The 21,348-nt window shown below is 46.5% G+C and overlaps 1 protein-coding gene and 1 long non-coding RNA gene across 3 annotated transcripts in view; one reads left to right on the forward strand and one right to left on the reverse strand.

Moving 5' to 3' along the window:
- prr36b (proline rich 36b) overlaps positions 1–21,135 on the forward strand; it is a 32,730-nt gene extending 11,595 nt beyond the window's left edge. Inside the window, exons 2-5 of one of the 2 annotated variants that reach the window (XM_004071977.5) lie at positions 4,035–4,766; positions 5,012–5,096; positions 15,582–15,793; positions 16,380–21,135. In XM_004071977.5, coding sequence (XP_004072025.2) covers positions 4,142–4,766; positions 5,012–5,096; positions 15,582–15,793; positions 16,380–19,939 — 4,482 coding nt within the window. In that variant the 5' untranslated portion in view covers positions 4,035–4,141 and the 3' untranslated portion in view covers positions 19,940–21,135. The remainder of the gene's footprint in view (positions 1–4,034; positions 4,767–5,011; positions 5,097–15,581; positions 15,794–16,379) is intronic. The other variant, XM_011478592.4, reaches the window with a different exon arrangement.
- LOC110015522 (uncharacterized) lies at positions 15,089–15,696 on the reverse strand. The gene is made up of 3 exons (XR_002290740.2): positions 15,560–15,696; positions 15,423–15,488; positions 15,089–15,221 (listed from the first exon to the last, which is right to left on the reverse strand). It is a non-coding gene; the product is annotated as an uncharacterized LOC110015522 (long non-coding RNA).
- Positions 21,136–21,348: the final 213 nt, after the last annotated feature.

Genomic DNA, 21,348 nt, shown 5'->3' on the forward strand with positions numbered 1-21,348 from the left:
GGAGCTTTGTTTAGAACCACTGAGGAGAGCCTTTGCAAAAATGGAGAAGCCTGTGGTTTTATTTTGTAGTTTATTTTGTAGTATTTTGTAGCCTGTGGTTTTATTTTGTAGTCCCTTTTCATTTATCACTTCCACAAACTACGTAACTCCTCGGCTAAAATCAAATGTTTAGACAACTTTTTCAGCTTCACCTTTTAAGCTCCTTGTCATTCCTTAATTCTTTCATCTGTCTACTCTGGTTTTATTGGTTCTGACTGCAGTGATCACGTCAGCCTCTGCTCCCCTTTCATCACCGACCCTGCCCCTCTCATTAGAGCAGCCATCGCTCAAAATGATCTAGAGATAAGTCCGTGTTTTGCGGCTTCTTTTAAACCTCGCTGTGACCAACGGGTCAGGGGTTTGGGGAATCCGCCTGTTGCTGGGGCTGCTTGTGTCTGATCTGTGCTGTTAGAGATCCACGGATCCTTCTTTTGGGTTTGGTCCTTTCCCCCCTCTGGCCCTGCTCAGCTGCTCCAGCCATCTGTGGCAATGGCAAACAGAGAACAGAGGGATGGAAGGAGAGCGGGAGGAAGGAAATCGAGGAGGGGGGAGAAAAGACAAATCAGCTGAGAATGAAAGAGGGCTTTTGGGGACATGTAGCGTTGAAGATGAGTAGAAGGGGGGGACAAAAAGAGCCAGAAATATCAGGAGTTGTTTCCGAGAAGAGCGCAAAATAAAGATGACGGACTTCTCCAAATAGAGAGTGACTGTGTGCGTAAGTTTGGTTCCGTGGAAACAGGGATGACTGGTGATGTCTGGATTTGAAAGCCGGACCAGTGAGCAGCAGCCAACAGTGAGCTCATTTTTTTTTGTTTTTCTCCTCTGTGCTCGCTCCCATTCCCTGCTAACTTTCTGTTCCCATGCTCCACAGGCCAAGCGTCTTCCTTTGGGCTGGCCTCCGCGTTGCCTGATTGTTTGTCCCACCATTTAACCTCTTGCACTGCCGCCTCCCCTCTCTGTTTGTAAACTTTCACGGGCCAGTTTCCTGTGTACCCCCACCTCCCTGAAAATGCTCATATTCAAGTGGTTAGGAAGGAAAAAAACATTGGAGGAAGATTTCTCGCAGTATTTGCTCAGCTTCATCCCATCTGTGGTACTCAGATTGCCTCCCACAATGCTGTGACGGTCTTACTGTGGGTCTGGATGACAAACACTGTGGTCCAGTTGATAATTGTCGGCTTCATAACCCATTTAACTTAGCAGTTGGAGGTACGCTTTGTTCATTTGTGCATGTTCAAATACTTTAGCTCTCCGCTGGATGCTCGTTTTCCACACTAATGCCTCCGATCGTGCAGTGTCTCAGGAAAAACACACTGTGGCCAAGTGTGTCACTGAGCTTTTCAGTGTCACACAAAGGCCTCATTTGCAGCAGTGGTCTTGTTGACACTGAAATTAGAGTAGGATCTGTTGTTTTTTCCCGTCTGTAGTCTGTGACACGTCCGAGCAGCTGAATGTGAATTTATTGAATCAGATGATCCTCAGATTTACCTCTCCTCATGGAGCTGTGAACGGTCTTCTCAGCTGCATCACAGCTGCTGATTCACAAAGACTCTCATTTTTAAGATTTGTCCCAATTCCCTCACTCCTCACTACTTGGTGTACTTTATAGGGCATCCGCCAACTTTTTTGGGGTGTCTAAATCCATAATTCCAACATCCAGTGTCCTGGAATTTCCTTAAAAGTCTCTGCAAAAATCAGTGTGCATCAATTCTCATTATTTTTCATTCATTCATTCATTCATTCATTCATTTTCTTAACCGTTTTTCCCTTTCGGGGTCACGGGGATGCCGTAGCCTATCCCGGCCACTTGTGTCTCATTATTTTTTTATTTTTAATTTTAAAAAATTGTATGTAAATGTATTTTTTATAAACCATCCAAGTTTTCATCATCAGAACACAGGGGATTCATAAATAGACATTGTAAAATGTTCATATTTATTAGATTTTTACTTCTACAAATGGGATACGCCATATTTGCCTCTGCAAAATAAATAAAGTATGAAGTTATGCGGTCGATGTACCTGTCCTTTATGGTGAAGAGAGAGCTGAGCCAAAAAGCAAACCTCTCAATTTACCGGTCGATCTTCGTTCCAATACTCACCTGTGATCATGAGCTCTGGGTCATGACCGAAAGAACGAGGTCCTGGATACAAGCGGCTGAAATGAGCTTCCTCTGTAGGGGGGCTGGGCGCTCCCTTAGAGATAGGGTGAGAAGCTCGGTCACCCACAGAGTAGAACCACTTCTCCTCCACATCGAAAGGAGCCAGTTGAGGTTGCTCGGGCATCTAGTCCGGATGCCTCCCTGGAGAGGTTTTCTGGGTATGTCCCACTGGGCGGAGGCCCCGAGGAAGACCCAGGACATGCTGGAGAAACTACGTCTCTCGGCTGGCCTGGGAACGCCTTGGGGTCCCCCCAGAGGAGCTGGAGAAAGTGGCCGGGGCGAGGGAAGGCTGGCCATCTCTGCTCAGTCTGCTGCCCCCGCGACTCGGTCCCGGATAAGCGGAGGAAGATGGATGGATGGATGGAATAAGCATGGTGTCCAAATTGCATTAAGATCCAGGGCACTCTATAGTCTTTTCAATGTTGGGGAGTCATGAAGGAATTTGGACGGAGCTTTAGACTGAACAGCTATATTTCCAAAGGAGGTTTGGAACCTACAGAAAATCAATTCTGTAGGTTCCAAATTATTTTAGAATAGAGGCCCAAATTAGAATTCTAAAGAAAATTATGTTTTTGACAATTTTAAAATGTTTTTGTGGCATATTTCTGAGGATGGAGGATCTATTTAAGGCAAATGAAGCTCAAAATTGCCTTTTGTTCCTTTCTTGTGAATCTGTGTGAATGAGGAGCAAACAAAAAAAAAATGCTGTTTGGGAAAAAAGCGTATTTGTGTTGTAGAAAATACACTGGGGGGGGCACGAGCTTCCTGCACCGCTCCATTCGGATCCACCTGCAGAACAATAGATCCACGAACGTCTTTGCTCGTCTTACCTGGAATCTGGATCAAAACTGTACGCCTGGATAGCTACGATATTGCTCGCCATTTTTGTTGTACCGCTAATGTTAAGTTAAGGGTGTGAGGCGCTGTAAGCTAGCAGAAAAAGCATGTAAACGGTGAGCTCTCAGCAACGGGGAGGGGCAGAAGGATGGGGTTGCTCCGCGTCCATTGTCTGTCCCACAATTCAGAGGTGAATTTCTGATGGACTGCTCTGTGGAAACTGTCCTAAAAAAAACAACAGATTTTTTTTTGTGCTTTTGACTAAAAACAGCATAATCAGTTAAAAGAACACTGGGAACGCTTTGAAAATAGATAAATGGTAAATGGCATATACTTAAATAGCGCTTTTCTACCTACAAGGTCCAAAGCGCTTTACAGTCACAGTCCCAATCACCCAGTCACACACACATTCACACACTGGTGGCTCGCTGCTGAACACTGGCGTCAAAGTCCCACCAGAGGCAAGGTTGTGTTCAGTGTCTTACCCAAGGACACTTCGACTCATGGGCATGCAAGGCGGGAATTGAACCTGCAATATTAGGATCATGGGTCGACCGCCCTACCGCTGCACCACGGCTGCCCCACAAAATAGATGAAAAGAAGATCGGAGTGGGACTTAAACGTTTAAGACTTCATCATTTTTACTTTGACCAGAGCACATTGAGACATTGGTTATTTTTTTCTTTGAATAAATAAATACTTTTTGTTTTTGTCCATCTGACTAAACAAAGCTCAGAAAAGCAACTGGATTTGCATTTTTAGACATTTTAAAACCATCCAACACTGATAACACTATACCTAGTATACGAATTATCTGCTTTTTCTTGGCATTTACCCGTTTACCCCGATTATGACATATCTCTTTGAATTAGATGGTGAAGCTACATGAAGAAGGACATTCTATGCTATTCTGATTCCTTAGGCCAACATTCCTCAGCTTTGCATGTCTGATCCTGCTGTTGACTTACCCATATCCATATATTCTCTTTCTCACCAGAGTAATCCTCACTGTCTCCAAAGAGCCTGTAGTGCTGTGGCCATCCTCAAAGGCCGTAGTCGACCAGCCGTGTCCTGCAGAGACGGACCTCCACTATTCGCAGGGAGATGAAGCCGGATGGAGTTGCCACGGCAGCACTGGAGCCAATAGAAACGTTGGAATCCAACACTGCAAATGAAGAGGCGCCACCAACGGAGCAGGAACCCAACCAGGCAACAGCTCCAGCGGTGCAGGAGATGCTCCAACAGCCTGCAGCACAGACAAAGGGTCATGTGGACCCGCAACCAAACCAGGCCAAGGAGGGTTCTGCTGCTAAGACCAACAGCAAGAACTCCGCAGAGCCCAAGGCTACCAACAAGGGTACAGCCAAGACAAAACCCGGGAGCACGAGCTCACCCAAGCCCATATCAGGCCCACGGACAAGCACGCCCCAGAACCGCATTGCAAATGGCGTGACTAAGCCTCAGATGAATGGCGCCGCTAAGAAGACTGCACCTGCTGTGGAGAAAAAGAGCACCCCGACCCCAGCTTCCTCCAAAAAACCAGCTGGAGCGGGCGCCACCGTCCCAAAAACACCTGCTAAAGTCGGGGAGAAGAAAGCTGTGGGATTGTCCGTTTCCAGCAACAGTTCAAAGGCTGCAGGCGGAGCAGCAGCGGTGAAAAAGCCACCGTCCACAACTGCTAATGGAGTCAAATCTAACACTGCTGCAGCTGCTGCTAAAAAGCCCCCAGGTGAGCCATCCCTCCACGCTGTCTATTAGCTTGTCCAAGGCAGAATGGATAATCCAGACTGTCTGTCTGTCAGAGAAATCTGTCTTTATGTTCTTTTAACTTAAATTGCTGTAATGGAAAACCAGGCAGACCCTCACATTTCATAAACTCTCATATTTGAAACTCTACAAATGCATCATACTTACTGACATCTGTGAAATGCTCATTTCTGTGGCGTTTTATTTCATTTTTGCTCTTTTCTTCAGCAGCGAAGCCTGCTAATTCCACTCCCAAGCCGAGCGCCGTGGCTTCAACCAAACCTGATAAACCCCCCGTTTCCAAGACAACCAGGTATGTGGTGACATTTTAAGTTTGCTGAAGCTTCACCCATTTGAGCAAGCACAGACCAGAGCCTTCTGCCGGCTTGGAGATAACACAGACAGCTGTCTGTTCTTGGATTTTTCTGTTAAAAAAAAAACATTTCAAAAGCATACTTTGGTTCTGTAAAAAAAAACGCCTTTTCTACGGTCAAAGGAAAATGTTCCGACCTGCTCAAAAACTTGGGTAAGGAGAAGGTGGTGATAGGATGCTGGATGGCTGAATGAACCTCAGTGTCCGCTGAAAAAGGCTTTGCTCGGGTTCAAAGTGGTTCAAGATGGAACCCCCTAGAAGGACGATGGACAATGATTCCCCTCATCGAGGCTGGAAGAAGGAAGCCAGGCATAAGTAGGCCAGAAAGCAGCCAACATTGGAACAAGCCTTAGAGGAATGCCTGGCAGAGTTTCATCAGAGCTCGCAAGCAGCCTTATTAATAAAACAAGTTTGAGCTTTGGAGAAGGATGGTTATGCGGAACAAGCAGATGCTGTAAGTGGTTTTGTTGTTTTTTTGAGCCGCGGCATGTTTGTGTGTGGGCGTGGCATCAGATAGACATCATGCAGTGTTCCTCACCTGGGTCACACTGTCTGCATGATGTTTGATCCTGAGGTGGCTTGGCATCAGACCAGGAGGCTCGGCTGAAGGAGGTCTTTGTGTGGGACGGTGTTGATTGGGATCAGTCTGCCTTTAGGCGGCTTCCGGTTGGGAGCAATGCTGCCTTTCTTGCTGGGGGTGAACTTACACAGTCGGCATGTCTTTGTGAAGACATATGAGGTAAAAACATTGAATCATTGGGATGAATCATTTACTCGACAAAGAGCAACTCAGACAATCCAACGCAAGAACTCAGTCTATACGAAGTTGATTTATTTGAATAGTTTTGGGAAAAGTTTAGGCTAGATAATAACTAGGCCCTTTTAATAAGTTCATATACTTTAAAGACTCAATCTGATGAAAATGCTGTTTTTAACATGCTCTTGTGGCATTTTTCTAATGATGGAGGGCTTAAGTAAAGAAAATTTGTAAAGTATTTCTTTATGCAAATTGTTGTGAATCAGACAAAAAGATACTGAAAATAGCTGGCCTCTGGCTCAAACCTGTACGGCTGGATAGCTCCAATTTTGTTGCACCACTAGTGTTAGGTTTGGGGTGCGAGGGGCTGTAAGCTAACGGGACAGCGCCTAAAAATAGAGCTCTCACCAATAGGGAGGGGGGCGGTTGCTCGGCACCAGATGTCCCGGCCACAACTCTGAAGTGAATTTCTAATGAACTCTTGCTGCTCTGCAGAAACTATGTCCTACAAAGCAATACAGGTTTTTTGATTTTCACTAAAAATGTCATAATCGTAATTAAAAGAACACTGGGAATGCTTTTACAATAGAGCTAAATATGACTGGAGTCGGTCTTTAAAGGATTCTGTTGATTTTTCAAATCCAAGTCCTCTGCAGCAAAACAAAGTCGTTTTAATGTTTTCATATAATATAAATAGAACAATGACTCCAGAGCTCTGGAGGTTTTGCTGTAGACATAAAGGAGATATCAGTTTCTATTATCTTCTACTGTAAGGGTGACGCAAGATGGTACAACCTGTAATCATTGGATGTAAACATCGGAGCATGGACGCTTGGAACGCAAACATCTCAGTCTTTCAGTGCATCAGACTACAGAACAAAAGAACTGACTGGAAATCAGCTTTGAAATGTTTTCTTTTCAGCACTGACCGAAGGAAAAGCTGTCCCTCCTTCTCAGTGTGTGAACGCCCGCTCAGGTGTTTCCATTCCCTCCCCCCTCCACTCTCAGAGCAGCTGGATGATGGGGATTACGCTCAGATTACAGCCTCATGAAATGGGTGATGTGCAAACATCTCATTAAAAAGAATTACACAAGGTCATGCTGGTAATGAAGTGTGGCAGGCGCTCTGAACGGCCATCGTCCAGCTGATTCCAAGTGGCTGACAATGTTCACCCAACGAGGACCTGGACCTAAAGGGGTTTTGGTCATTTAAAAACCTCACAGAAGAATTCTCTATTTTGACCAAAGCTGCTTCACACGAACTCAAATGCTTCAGTAAATGTTCTGAGAACTTGTGTTGTTGTCAGCCTGATGCTCCATGTTGTTTATGTTTTTGTGAGGAAAGCAGCAATTTACAGTTTTAGAGGTAACCAGATGAAGTTGGATCCTAATGAGCCAACTTTTTTTTAGAAGAGGAGTAAACAAAATTCAATCCCATAAAGAGGAAGATTCCCTCCTTATTCCTGAAATTGAAAGGCTGGCATCTGACTGACCTTTTGTCCCCGACGCCGTTGTTGCCCTCGCCACACGTGAAGCTTGCCCTCAGCTCGACGCTTTTTTAATGGATGCTGTGTTGTAGCAGAGCTCTCACAGAACACCAATGCAACCACTGCACTGCTGGCTTTGACTGTATGGAAACCATACGTCTTACAATATTTCATGTTTTTACTGCATCAGTTCCTAAAGAGCCACTACCAGACTGATGAAATGTCAGCGGTTGAATCTCTTCATCAATCCAGTAGTTATAGAAAGACACAGGGATGCAACGAAAAAACCTGAAAAACCTTTTTGGGTCATGGTTTTGTTTTCTATTGATACATGATTTGTATGATACCAAAGACCAACAAAAACTTAGTCAGAAATGTATATATTTTTTTTGTTACTACAGTAAACAATTAACTATGAAGAAAACCCTTTCAGTTGGCTTATTCTAAGCCTGATATAATAAAACAATATTAAAGATATAAAGTTTTGTATGCTGTAAAGATCCAACCATTCAGTTTCTCCGCGGTTCGGTTATTGGTGTAACATTTGGTTTGGTAACATTTGCTCCATCTCTAATAACACAGAAACTAACTCCTAAATACACAGATAATTATGTATTTGATTTAAAACAAGACCAGACCTATTTCTGTGTTTTGACTTGTTTTTCTTTTTTACACGTGTTCTCTGCACAAATGGCTGCTAAGCTACTAAATAAACAACAAAGGAAGGTATTTCCCACCATCAGATGACGGAATATGACTGAAAGACTCACCACATTATCCACTTTGTGCTAAACTGAGAGTATGTGTGATGCAACAAAAGGATTCTCCAAAGCAGTTCCTCGTGAAAGATGATCACCTCCTCTGACAGCACTATATACATTCAAGGCACACCATGTGTGGTGTGAATGCACTCGTTGTTGTTTCTACGGAGGACTTTGACTTCTGCTTCAATTAGACTTGGCCCCCTTTCTCCTACCCGGCCGTTCATGTCCATCGGTTATCAGCCAGCTGTCTGTTTACTCAGCTGTCCTCTGAAGGCTCTTTTAATTCCATTCTGTTCAGAGATGGTTCCAGCTCCCAAGCAAATAAAAGCGCAGAGTAAATGCAGATGCACTGAACTGCATCGATTTGATTTAAAGTGACGAATGGTTCTTCTGGTTAGCCAGAGGTTCATACCAAACCAGATTATAAGCCTCAGAGTTGCTGCTCTGCTAAAACATTAAACACAGCTAGTGGATTTGCAATCTGGACCTTCACTTAAGAACACCTTAAAAAGATTTTTAAAAATAGAATCCGTTTTATTTCGACATTGAGATGAAGCAAACGTAAATTACATGGAATTACAGATCGTCCGCACCACAAACTAGATATCTGCTAAACCTCGAAATTTTCCATCTCAGGTAGATGTTGTATTTCGAACCATTATGCTGAGAAAATGCTGGAAAAAAATACAGTGTAAATCAATACCTTAACAACGTTTCCAGGTGGCTTTTTCTTTAATATATAGATGTGTATGTACCATTGACTGTAAATAAGAACTGGACTGAGTTACCCCTCCCCCCTCACGTTTCAAATAGGAAGTACCTGCTGGCTTCCTAGAAGCCAAAATCCCATAGACTTCTTTTGAGAAATAAACAGCTTCACTCAATCATTCGGTTTTTCACATTGATCGATTGACAGACTCTCTTGAGCCCACTTTCAAGTGGTAGGGGTGTGGCCCTCCCACATGCTCACTCGTGATTAGTGAGTGTGGTTGACTCAGACTGACTCAGACTGACTCGGACCAATCACTGCTTACTGACATTGTCTGGCTCCATCATCAACACAATGAGCCCTTTTTTTCCTGTCAGACTATATTGGTTATGGATGTGGTGCACAAATTCTTTGTCTTACTTGCTCACATCATTTGAGCCTTTATGTAAACAGATCTTCAAGGCGTCTGTCTGACAACACAATATTAGGTGTGTGTGGATTGAGATTATGCAGGGGAGCTTTTTAGATTACTCCTCTTCCAGCAGTAGGAATTGCTCGACAACTGTTCTAAAAACAAACATGACGTTTTTTAATCTTCTTCCCCTCGCTATCTTGAAATGTTATCCAGAATTTTAAAGATTATTTGAGTTTTCTCTTATTTCCAAGTAACGTGCAGTGACGGGTTTGAGCTACAGAAATGACAGCAAAACCCACTTAAATCAATGTGGTACAAACAGCAAGTCAATAAATTCCTTCAAAGTCAGACTGTTTCTGCTCTTAAGTATTATGGGATATCTAAAACCCTGTAAAGTTATAGTTGGCCGTTTCGTATGTCATTCACTTGTCCACTAGGCTGGGTGTAGGACTGACGCATGGAAAACCAGGGTTCATTTCCCTGAGGGTGGGATGAACTTGGTGCTTCTGCCTAGCTATGTTAGCCCAAAGGGGGCCAAGTCTTGGTCCCCCTGTGCCGGTTCCCAGCCCGGATAAACACAGGGTTGTGTCAGGAAGGGCATCCGGCGTAAAAGTCTCTGCCAAACCAGCTGTGTGAATTAGTGAAAGCTGAGTCGCTGTGGTGACCCCTAAAGGGGTATGCTGGAAGGTGAACAACAACATTCGGTTGTCCACTAGTTTTTAGTCGGCACAACTTAACCTTCTTTTGCTTTTTCAGCAGGGACAATATCAGTTTATTTTATGGTACCTGCTCAGGAGAGGCTCTAACCAGGTCAAGCTTGTTGTTGTGCTTGTTGTGCCATCACCAGTATGACTGGACACTGGTTGTACCACCATGAAAATGTGTATTTTGTTTTTGGCTTCTTGACAAATCAGTTGGCGGAAAGCCGTTCACAGCCATCTAACACAAGAACTCACTCCCGCAGTTTGCTAAAAATCATAAAACCCACCTCTTCAGACAAGCATACCCACCCTAATTAATTTTATGATTCCAGTGTCTTGTTTGTTTTTAACTAATGTGTCTTTCTTTAACTGTATTTTATTGTTTTCTATCTGTAAGGCGACCTTGGGTGTCTAGAAAGGCGCCATATAAATAAAATATATTATTATTATTATTTTTAAGAGCAAAAACGACATTTCAATAAGTAAAACTGTTTATTTGCACCGGTTTTTGAATTTTCAATTGGAATGATTGAGAATCGCCTTTGGTAACTTGACTAGATCACGTCCATAGGAGCTTGTATTTTTTTCTGTGTAGCCTTCCAAACTCTACTGCTATGTTGTAGAGGAGTGTTGCACCTCACACGCCCAGCCTTCAGTGGTTCTCTTGACCTTTAAAGATGGCCTTAGAGCCAGCAGCAGGGATGCAGGCACCGTCCTGTTTGCTGCTGCTGTAGAACATGAGGCAGTTTCACACCATCACTACACGATGACCTCTAACTGTAAGAGAAGGGCACCTCTGGTTGTGTTTGGATTATGGACAGAAACTCTTGAGTCAGATGAGGGCCACATAGTCAGGGTTATTTATGCTCTATTCTGATTGTGTCTGTTAAGCAGAGAACTGTTGTAGAGTTAGGATTTGAAAATCTTTACTTAGAAAATCAATTTTGATTCATCAAATCCTTGAATCAGTTTCCTTTTAGGGTAATTTATTGTATATTTTAAAGGCAAAAAAACTTCTTTTAGAGTTGCATGGTGGTGGAGTGGTTGACGCTCTCATCTTACCAAGAAAGGGCTCTGGTTCATATCCCAGCTGGGACCTTTCTGTGTGGAGTTTGCAGGTTTTCCTCGCACATGTGGGGGTTTTATCCAGGAACTCCGGTTTCCTCCAACAGCCCAAAAACATGCTTCATAGGTTCATTTAACACTAAATGGTTTCTAGGTGTGTGAGTGTGTGGCCCTGCAACAGACTGCTGACCTGTTCAGAGTATATCCCGGCTTCACCCAACAGTAGCTGGGATAGGCTCCAGCAACCCCATGACCGAAAAAGGGATAAGGGGTTTTGGAAAATGTATAGATGGAAATGCTGCCAGTTAATTTATCATCTTCTCATTTTATTTATGAAAGTTACAAGCTTTAAGTTAATGTTACTATTTAAACATTTTGTATAAACAAAATGGTTTAGAATGGAAATATAAAAAAAAAAAACACTTTTACTGAATTTAAAACATGAATCCAAGTCAAATCAATATAGTCTTTTACACAGCTTAATGTATTAGCTGTAGTTATATCCATACCATTTGCAATGCTGCAGATACATGTGTGGTCATTGGAATCAGAAAATCCAGATGGTCCAACAGGATGCTGCAGACCTGCAGGGGGAGGCAGAGACAGACTCGGGTGAGGCGGGAACGTGAGGACGTCTGCATGATGCAGAAGCTGTTTTTTCTCATAAATCAAATGACAGGCTGAGGTTTTTTGGTCCTTAATGTGGTTCCTCAGCCGCCCATGTTCCCACATTAGTCACGCTCTTTAACTTAACGATGGTCCCTTAGGGGGCGGTGCTTTTTTATTGGAGTGGATTGAATGCGGCACTCATGGTATATTAGGGTTGATGTAATGGCCCAACGCCGGTGAGGTCGTCCACAGCTCAGAGTGAGGGTGACGGGTGGTGCGGTGGTAAATCTTCTGCTTGGCTCTGGGCATGCTCAGTGACGGGACGCTGGCTTGACGGCACCAGGCTGCAGGGCAGAGCAATTCACCAAATGGATTCGGTAATGAGCCAAGGAATGCAATATTTGGAGGCGTTTCAACGCTCACTGCAGACTCCTGACCACAGAAAGCTGCAACATAAGCATGACCAAACAAATAAAGGTCTTTATGAAGATAATAAGATAAACAAGTCGAGAATGGAGGCCTCTGTCACAGTTGAGGCTTCCTCCACTCCCCCGTGTGACGCAGAACCCTGTTCAGAAGCTTAGACTTTCAGGGTGTATTTTAAGATTCTTTCAATGGTTTATAAATGTTTTAATGGTCTTTGGCCTTCTTACCTATGTGACTTGCTTTTAAAATACGAACCGTCGTGGACCCTGAGGTGCTCTGGCGCTTGTCCCTAAGGTGAAGACCAAAACCTAGGGGGGTGGGGGGGCTTGGTTCTCCCACTTGGTTGTGCCAGGTTTAAGAAAAAAAAAAAGTTCAAGACCCACCTTTTTAACATGGCTCTTAAATTATGTTGTGCATTTTTTGTTATTTTTCATTTATGTTTCTACATACATACTTCGTATTCAATTTATGTCCCAGTGTTTCCCTTTGGGGGTCCTTTGTGCCAGGGGTTGCCGGTTCTGTCTGGGGTCGTTGCTGCGGTTGTCGCCCTTTGTGGGGCCGGTTGGGGTCCGACTTTGCAGCCTCACGGCTGTGGAGTGGACCCCACTGCTGTCCCGGTCTGGGTGGGCACTGTGGCGATGTTCCTGTGGCCAAGCTGGCTCCTGGTATGAAGAGATTCCCAAAATACTGTTTCCTCACAGCAGAACCAAGCCTTACATTTCCAGAATTGACTTTTATAAGTATGAGCTGTTTGTGCCATCATTGTTTTGTGTGAGGGAGGGGCGTGGGTAAAGGGTGTGCAGGGTTTCTCTCTTTTCGTTGATTTATTTATTTTCTGTCTGATTCCATCTTTAATTGTCTAGCATGAGAAGCGTTTTAGTGAGAGAAGCTGTGATGAGGCTCGTTCATCTGAATAATGGGCCAGCCTCCACTCCTGTGCTAATGAATGAAAACAGCCTCATTGTTCATATTCTGCTCCTTTTTTTTTCCTCCTTTGCCATAATTGGCTGCTGCTGCAGGGAAGATGTCTGCCGTCTTGCCTGCCTTTCCCTTACTTACTCATTTGGCCCTTTTCACTGGTCTCATTATGTAAACGACTCCCTCGTCTTGTCGCGTTGGGGAACCAGCAGGCAGCCGTGTACAATCGAGTGATTGACGACGGGCTTTTGGGCGATTAAAATGGATCTGTTGTCAGGGATGCTGGAGAGATTAACGGCGGCGTTCTGCCTCGTGCGCCTGTGGCAACTTCATGTCCAAGTCATCTGATGTTTCTGCTCCAGCGCTTTTCTGGGCGTTGGGTTTAAAATTAACTTCAACCCCAATTTATAATCTTTATCTGAGCCTGTGGAGAAAAATACATCATGAATACGGCTTTTCTTTTCAAACAGTCAATTCTTTGAGGTTAATCTGACCCCGTGAATCACGTCAGACACAGACGCAGGATGAAGAAGACTCATTTGAAGGTATTTCTTTTTAGCCATTTGATCCCTGAGACGAGATGGGGGTGCCATTTATCACCGAACTCTTGAACTTATACAATATTTATCTGTATTACACACATTTCTTTTGTAGGTCAATCTTTGGCCACATGTTCAGTAAAAGTGAGAAATAATTAGTGAAATAATTAGGTGAAATCCACTCTGCTTCATCTTCAGCATGCCGTTCTTAGTCAGTGACCTGGTTCATTCTCAGCTCCCTCAAACTCCTGCCTCCTTGGATTATCCTCGTTTCTCTCATGAGGCCGATTATTATGAATGCTTTTCTCTTTCGATATCCCATCACCCCTCTCCATCTCGGTCTTTTTCCCGTTTCTCCTCTTCTCTCCTGGCCTTTACAGTCTAAAACTGACCAGGATCCGTGTCTACACGGCTGCTGGAGTTGTGGTTTCACACTCGGGTGTGTTCCTAAACCCGTGCTGACGTTGTTGAGTAGTTTCAATTTCCGTTTTGCAACCAAAGCCGATTCAGACGGATTTGGATCAATGGGGAAACCTCAGCTGTGGCTCTGAATGGACCCACCTCCACTGCAGACACGATGAAGCCCTGCTTCCTCTACCTCTGACATCCCACGTGTTCCAGCTGGGGGTTATTTCTGTTCTCCTCTGATATTAAAAATTGAAGTTGTTCCAGGCGTTTTCACCCCCTCCCCCTACCTTTGTGGGCTGTTCTCTTTCTGCCAGGACTGACTCAGGTCTTTATTTAGAAACAGGCAGTGAGTGCAGCATGGACCCGGGAGACGGCTCACCACAGACTTGTCAGAACCACTAGATGTAGGTGACTTTGCTCAGATGTGACATGCTTTGCAGCTTCTAGGCCAGAACCTCTGCAGGGGCTGGCTGATGCATGATGCCCCGAGTGTTGGTCCCCCGTGTGGATGTAGTTGGGGAACGGGGGGCTGTTTGTGTTAGAATGACTCTGGAGTCTGTCGTGACTCATCTTCTGTACGGCCCTGCTTCATCCCTCACATGTTTCATGGGGTCGGCTGGGCCTTGGTTGGCTGCTTTTCTCCATTTCATGCATTTTAACTATTGACTGTATATGAGAACTGTCTCCACCCCCCTTTCGTTTCAAACAGGAAGTACTTGCTGGCTCCAAGAAGCCGAAAATCCCATAGATATCTTTTGAGAAATAAACAGACCCACTCAGTCTATTGGTCAGAATAACCATGTTCTTGATAATCCTCATTTATTTTTCATATATTTCTGTAGTTCAAGTGATAAACTGGCCAATCAGATGCCTCCACAAAAGTATGTGGTCTCACATTGAACAATCAACACGTTTGATTGACAGATTCTCCCAAGCGTGCTTTAAAATCGTAGGGGTGTGGTCTAACAACAAGCTCACTCCTGATTGGCCAGAAAGGTTGTCACAGAAACTATGACTCAGACCGACTCCACCCAATCATTGCTTACTGATGATTTCTGATACCAACATGGCGTCCATACCGTGAAAAAATGGCGACCGGCTGACTTCATTGGGTTGTATTCTGGGATGTTCTGCGGGTGACGTCACACGCACTCGGTCCAGTTCTCATATACAGTCAGTGGTTTGGACAGTAATGCTGATTGAGGGGTTTTAATTGAAGATCAGACTGTGGGTTTGGATTTGAAGCTGAAAGTTTCTGATGATGTTTCTGTAAGAAAAAAAAATAAAAAATAACGTGACCTTCGGTTTCAGAGAAAACAGTAGAAATTTTGGGTAGTTTCTACTTTAGACTCTTTGTTTTACGCAGTAATTGCGGGTCTGCCTATTGTTTACTGCGTGTGATCACATGACAACACAACCGCCAACATGGTGGGGTATGATCAGTGCAGTTGGTGAATTAAAAACTTACCAATCTCCTCCAGAAAGGCTTATTAGAGGATCTGTAATGAGTGGTTGCCTCCATCTCCTCGAAGAACTATAACAAAGAGATTCAATGTGATTAGAATGCATGTCTCACAGATGTGCGATGTGGCGTCACCGTCTTACCCTTTTCTTTTTTGTTTGTAAGGGCCACCACCAGTACACCGACCCGGCCCACCACCGGCTCATCTCAGTCGGCCACCACGCCCAAGAGCCCCATGGTTTCATCAAAGCCCGCCACCCCTAAAACTCCTAGCAACGCCGGCAAGCCTGCGACTTCCAAATCAGCGTCCAGCACTCCCTCTGGTGGCAAACCTCCGGTATCACAAGCATCCAGAAACACAACACCTGCGAAGAAAGGTATGGGGGGAAATAAACCCTTGATTTTGTGAAGGAGATCCTTTTGAGTGGATTTAATGAAAGGCGGAGCTGAATTCAAATGAGAGAGCAGTACGTCGACCTGATAACGGCAGCATTTCAGCAGCAGGGGCCTTTATGACAGGAAGAAGTTTAAACCACTGAGAAGTATTTGGCCCCAAAACCTAAACTAAAGAATCCCTGCTGGGGCTTTCAGAGAAGATCCTTTCTGATGACTCCAGTTCCATATCTGCCTTTTGTGTCTCTGTCATCTAAGATGTTTTATCAGTAAACATTGTTAAAATCTGTTGTTAGAGTTGCCCCACAGGAGCAATTGTTGCTATTTATAAGTGACGTACTTAATCCCTCTTAATTTGTCTAATCCACTCAATCGCCTGAACCCACACTTTAATCAGGCCTGGAGTAATTAATGAGACCTTAAAAAAAAGGTTGCTGGGTCATTTTAGTTGTGCTTCTGAGGATGCAAATGGACCCAAAATATTTGTTGTTTACAACTATTTTTTAGTCATCCTGTCACACATTTTTGGTTTTTCAGCATGTAACCAGTCCTTGTGCTGTTTTTTTCTAGACGTTACCAAACCGTCCACTCCAGCAGCCAGAAAACCTGCGGATTCGCCCCTGACTCGCCCTTCCTCCTCAACAAAGTCCTCAAAGCCCGAAACCCCCAAGTCATCCTCAAAATCAGACGCCACGGCCAAAAAGTCCAACCCAAATAAGATTTCAGAATCAAAGACGCCCAATCGCACCAAAACACAGGAGGGCAGGGCCACACCCTCCAAGAACAGCGGCACCAAACCAGCAGCAGCCAAGACCACCAGCCCCAAGAAGACTGTGGGGAGCAGCACCCCGACCCCTGTCAAACGGGCCCCCAAACCCGCGGCAGCTGATGGACCTGGAAAAGAAGTGGCAGCAGCCATAGCTGCTGCTGCAGCCATCGCCACGGCAACAGCTGTCGCTGCAGAACCAGAAGGGCTGCAGCCTCAGGCAGAGGCTCATGTGGAGGTACCAGCTGCAGCTCGGGAGGAAACACCTGAGGCCGCTCTGGAACCGGTCCCAGAATCACAGTCAGCGTGTGAAGCCAAGTCAAAGCTCCTACAGGAACCAGCTGCAGAACCCATGCAGGAGCCTAGACCACAACCTGTCAGGGTACCAACTCCAGAACCTGTGAGGGTACCAACTCCAGAACCCGTGAGGGAACCAACTCCAGAACCTGTGAGGGAACCAACTCCAGAACCTGTGAGGGTACCAACTCCAGAACCCGTGAGGGTACCAACTCCAGAACCTTTAAGAGTTCCAACCCCTGAACCGATGAGGGTTCCAACTCCAGAACCGATGAAGATACCAACTCCAGAACCGATGAGGATACCAACTCCAGAACCAATTAGGGATCCAACTCCAGCACCAGCGAGGGAACCAGCGAGGGAACCAACTCCAGAACCGAAGAGGATACCAACTCCAGAACCGATGAGGATACCAACTCCAGAACCGATGAGGATACCAACTCCAGAACCGATGAGGATACCAACTCCAGAACCAATTAGGGATCCAACTCCAGCACCAGCGAGGGAACCAACTCCAGAACCGAAGAGGATACCAACTCCAGAACCAATTAGGGTTCCAACTCCAGAACCTGTGAAGGAACCAACTCCAGAACCGATGAGGATACCAACTCCAGAACCAGTTAGGGTTCCAACTCCAGAACCAGCAAGGGAATCAACCCCAAATTATTTACAAGAATCAACTTCAGAAGTGGTGCAGAAACCGACTTTAGAATACCTACGAGAACCGACTCCAGAACCTACCCAGGAAGAAACTGAGCATGAATCAGGTCCACACCAAATTCTAGAACCTTCTTCAGAAATTCTAGTAGGACCGCCTCAGCCATCAGCAGCTGCTGAACTGGGCTCCAGCGCCGCTCAGATGGACCATTTCCAGTTCCAAGAGACCACCAACAACTCGTTCCCTTCCTTAGGAACAACAGTCATGTCTCCGCCCTGTTCTCCGCCAGGCCCCGCCTCTCCTGTCAGACAACCACAGAGTGCCTCCCCTCTGCTGCGCGTGGATGTCCACTCTGACTCTTGGGCTCAGAGCCAAGAAGAGGATGAAGAGCAGGAAGGACAGGAGATGAAGGGTAAGGAAGAGGATGAGGAGCGTGAGAAAGAAAACCTCTTCCTCCCTCCCCTCTCGGCTCCGGGGGCTTTTGATGCTGCTGCACAACTACATTTCCTGGGTGCCTCTCCTCCAGGGGTTTTCATTCCTGGGGACCTGACCTCCCCCGGTGAAAAGGAGGAGGCAGTGGAAAAGGCTGATGAGGAGATCAACGAGGATGATGAGGATGAGGATGATGAGGAGGAGGATGAACAGAGGAGACTGGGACACCAGCTTTCGTCTATGATCACCGATATGAGCTCATCTCAGCCCTCTGATGAGTTCCAGGTCCGCTCCTCTGTGTTTGGCGGCTCCGCCGGTTGGCATGGAGACGACTTGCTGTCTGGGATGGACTCTGAGGATGTGAGCAGCTGCACGAGCAGTCGACAGCCGGGCGTGTCCGACCTCAGCAGCACCCTGCACACCGCCATACTGGAGGGCACCCAGAGCTCAGACGCCTTAGTGGACTCCAGCCTCAGAGGGTCAGAGGGAGACGGCAACCTCATGGGCTCTCCCAACGTGGAAACCTTAGCAAACGAGGAAGAAGAGGACGAGGATGAAGAGGATGAACGGGTGGACGACATGGACATGAGCTCAGAGCAGGTAGAGGAGCAACACGGCCTGTTCAAGGAGCGGGACCAGAATGAGGAGGAGGAGGATGAAGATGTGGAGATGCACAGTGAAGGGCTGGTGGAGAGCGGCGGGAACATGGATGAAGACGGCTTCAATGAGGAGGAGCGTTCAGACAACATCAACCTCGCTGGTCTCCCGCCCTGTGCCCCCCCGATCTCTAGTTGGAGTCAGACCAACCCTTTCTCCGACACGTGGAGCCAGCCTGCCTCGCTGCTCTCCGTCTCCTCCCCCAGCCCCATGTCAGACCATGGTGCCGCTGAGTCCGAGACCCCCACCCAGTCTCCCGCCCAGGCCTGCTTAGACAGCGGCGCCCCGTCTTTTGCTCCTCAGACAGAGCATCAACCTGGGAGCCAACCCCCCGAATACAGCCTGCTGATGGGCGTGGCTCCAGAAGAGGCCCCTGACCTCCTGGTTGCTCCGGCTGTGGGCGTGTCCCAGTCCAGCACCCTGAGTGGGGGCGCTCTGGCGGCCCACAGCAGCAGTGAGACCAGCACTCCGGAGGAGCTCCAGGACTACGACAGCAGCTCCGGGGTGGAGTCGCGCTCTGACAAACAGCAGACCCCCGTTCCTGCTTCGCTCCAGCCGGACGTGGATCAGGACCTGGGCATTCACATGGAGAAGGGGGACGGAGAGGAAGAGGAGGCCGAGACGCTCCCTGCCGACGAAGTCCCGGGAACGGGACCCCCCACTGCTCCAGCATCCGACCCATCTTCTCCCTCCACCTCAGGCGACGAGGCCAGCGACACAGAGGGGGAGATCCAGATCAACGACCCAGAGACCCCCATTAAGATGGATGCCGGGGTTGAGTTCGAAAGCCCCAGCCCCACCTGCGGCCTGCCAGCGCTGGAGGAGGAGGCCGGAAACACGGCAGCCGGAGAGGGGGAGGAGGACGGCGGCGGGACCACGCCTCAGTCTGCCAACTCTGTGGCGTCTTACGGCTTCGACTGCACCACATCCAATTCCAACGCCCACTCCATGGCCGAGAGCTGCGGGAAGAGCCCCGGCATCTTCTCCCTGGAGAACGAGGAGCAGCTTCCAGAGGAGGCCAAAGACCCCTCCCTCATCAAAGAGCTCACACTGCCATCCGCCGCCGCCGCCCGCCCCGAGGACCTGCTGGGCGGCGCCGTGGACCTGATGCCTCTGAGCCACACAGAAGATCCCTACCCCAGTCTGGATGAGCGTCACTATTTGCTCGGCGGGAAGCTTGTAGCAGAACACGTGGAAGGTCCACAGGAGCCCGGTCAGCACACACGGAACCAGGAGGCGGAGGACCCCGGCGACTTCCAGCCTCCGTACTTCTCCACCGTTTGCGATAAGACTGATAGTTTCCTGGAAGGTAACGTATAAGTCCTTCCCGTTCTCCCTGGAATGCACCTTTTCCCTGCAACCCTCCCCCCGCCCCCGTTTGTTTCCTCTCCACTTGGGTTAGACGTCTTAGCAGACAAAGAGGACAGCAACAGAGTAGAGGAGCAGATAAAAATAAAAAAAATGAAGGAGAAGGAGGAAAAAAAATGACAGTAGCGGTTTTTCAATGAAGCCTCTGTCTTTCTTACTGTTCCAGTCATGGTTATGAGTTGAGTGTATTGCTAAAACCGTAACGGACTATAGATACTACCGTTTTTCCACCAAGTAACACTGCAAACCCCCAGGCCCCGCCCCCTTCCCAGCGGGGTACTGACTGATTGGTCCACGGCGACCGAGCCTTTAAACTGAAAGGAAAACTCTGACGGAAGGAAATGGACTCATTTGTGTATTTATCCCACTGTTTTTACCAAACACATGTCCTTTTCTTTTTATATTTGCTTTGTTGTTTTGGTTTGTTTTCTGGTCCTTCCTCTCTGCACATGAGGCATTCTTCTCAGAAAGTTTCAAAATAAAGCCTCGTCAGAAACACAGCTACAGCTTTACTAAGGTTCAGGGCTGACCCTCCTGCTATAAAAGCATCATTACTGTCAAACACTGGTTTTAGATTTTGGTAAATTTGACCAAATTACTGGAGACTTTCATCTAAGTGTGACTAGTGTTTTGATCATGGACATGAGGCCTTTTTTTTATTCTTTGTTTTTATTTTGATTGGGAGCAAATGAAGCTCACTGGTTTTATCTGAACCCCATCTGAGTCCTCAAACTTTCTGGATACATTTTTCCAGCCCCACAGTCTCGTGTGGGACAGCCCTAACTAGCTAGCACTTGGTGACGTTTTGTTTTCTCGTGTGCTTCAGCAGGTTCAGCGCTCTTGCCGTAGGTTGGTCAAAGTCACAGCGTTTGTGTGACGTGGCTCCGTTAGCTTGACCGTTTGTGCTCCGGTGAACCACAAAGCTTTTATTTTGTAAGATCCTGCTAAGCCTATACGGTTGTGACAGCTGAGCTTTCCAGTTTGAAAGCCTCCATAGCAGGCTTTTTGTTTCTGTTCAACAGTATATTGCATGTTTAACTAACAAAACCAGTTTGTACTACCTGACGTTTGAGACAGTTCTGCAGTAGAAATGAATGGTTCACTCTAGGATATCTTTCAAAGTTCCATTAAAGCATCATTGCAAGGCATTTCGTTCCTGTTTCTTCCTTTCCCAGTGGATCCAGCATGCCTCAGCTGTTTGTGGATTTATGTTTCCCTCAGTGTCTCCTCTTCCTCAGCTGAAAAAACAAAACAACAACATCTGAGCTCTATAAACCAGCAAAGCTGTGACATTTAGGAAAAACTGCTCAGTAGCTCAATATAGATGCTGCTCAAGTCCACAAAACCAACATCACCTCTAG

Source organism: Oryzias latipes, chromosome 8, assembly GCF_053564925.1.
Source record: "Oryzias latipes strain Hd-rR chromosome 8, Olatipes_Hd-rR_3.1".
Lineage (NCBI taxonomy): Eukaryota > Metazoa > Chordata > Actinopteri > Beloniformes > Adrianichthyidae > Oryzias > Oryzias latipes.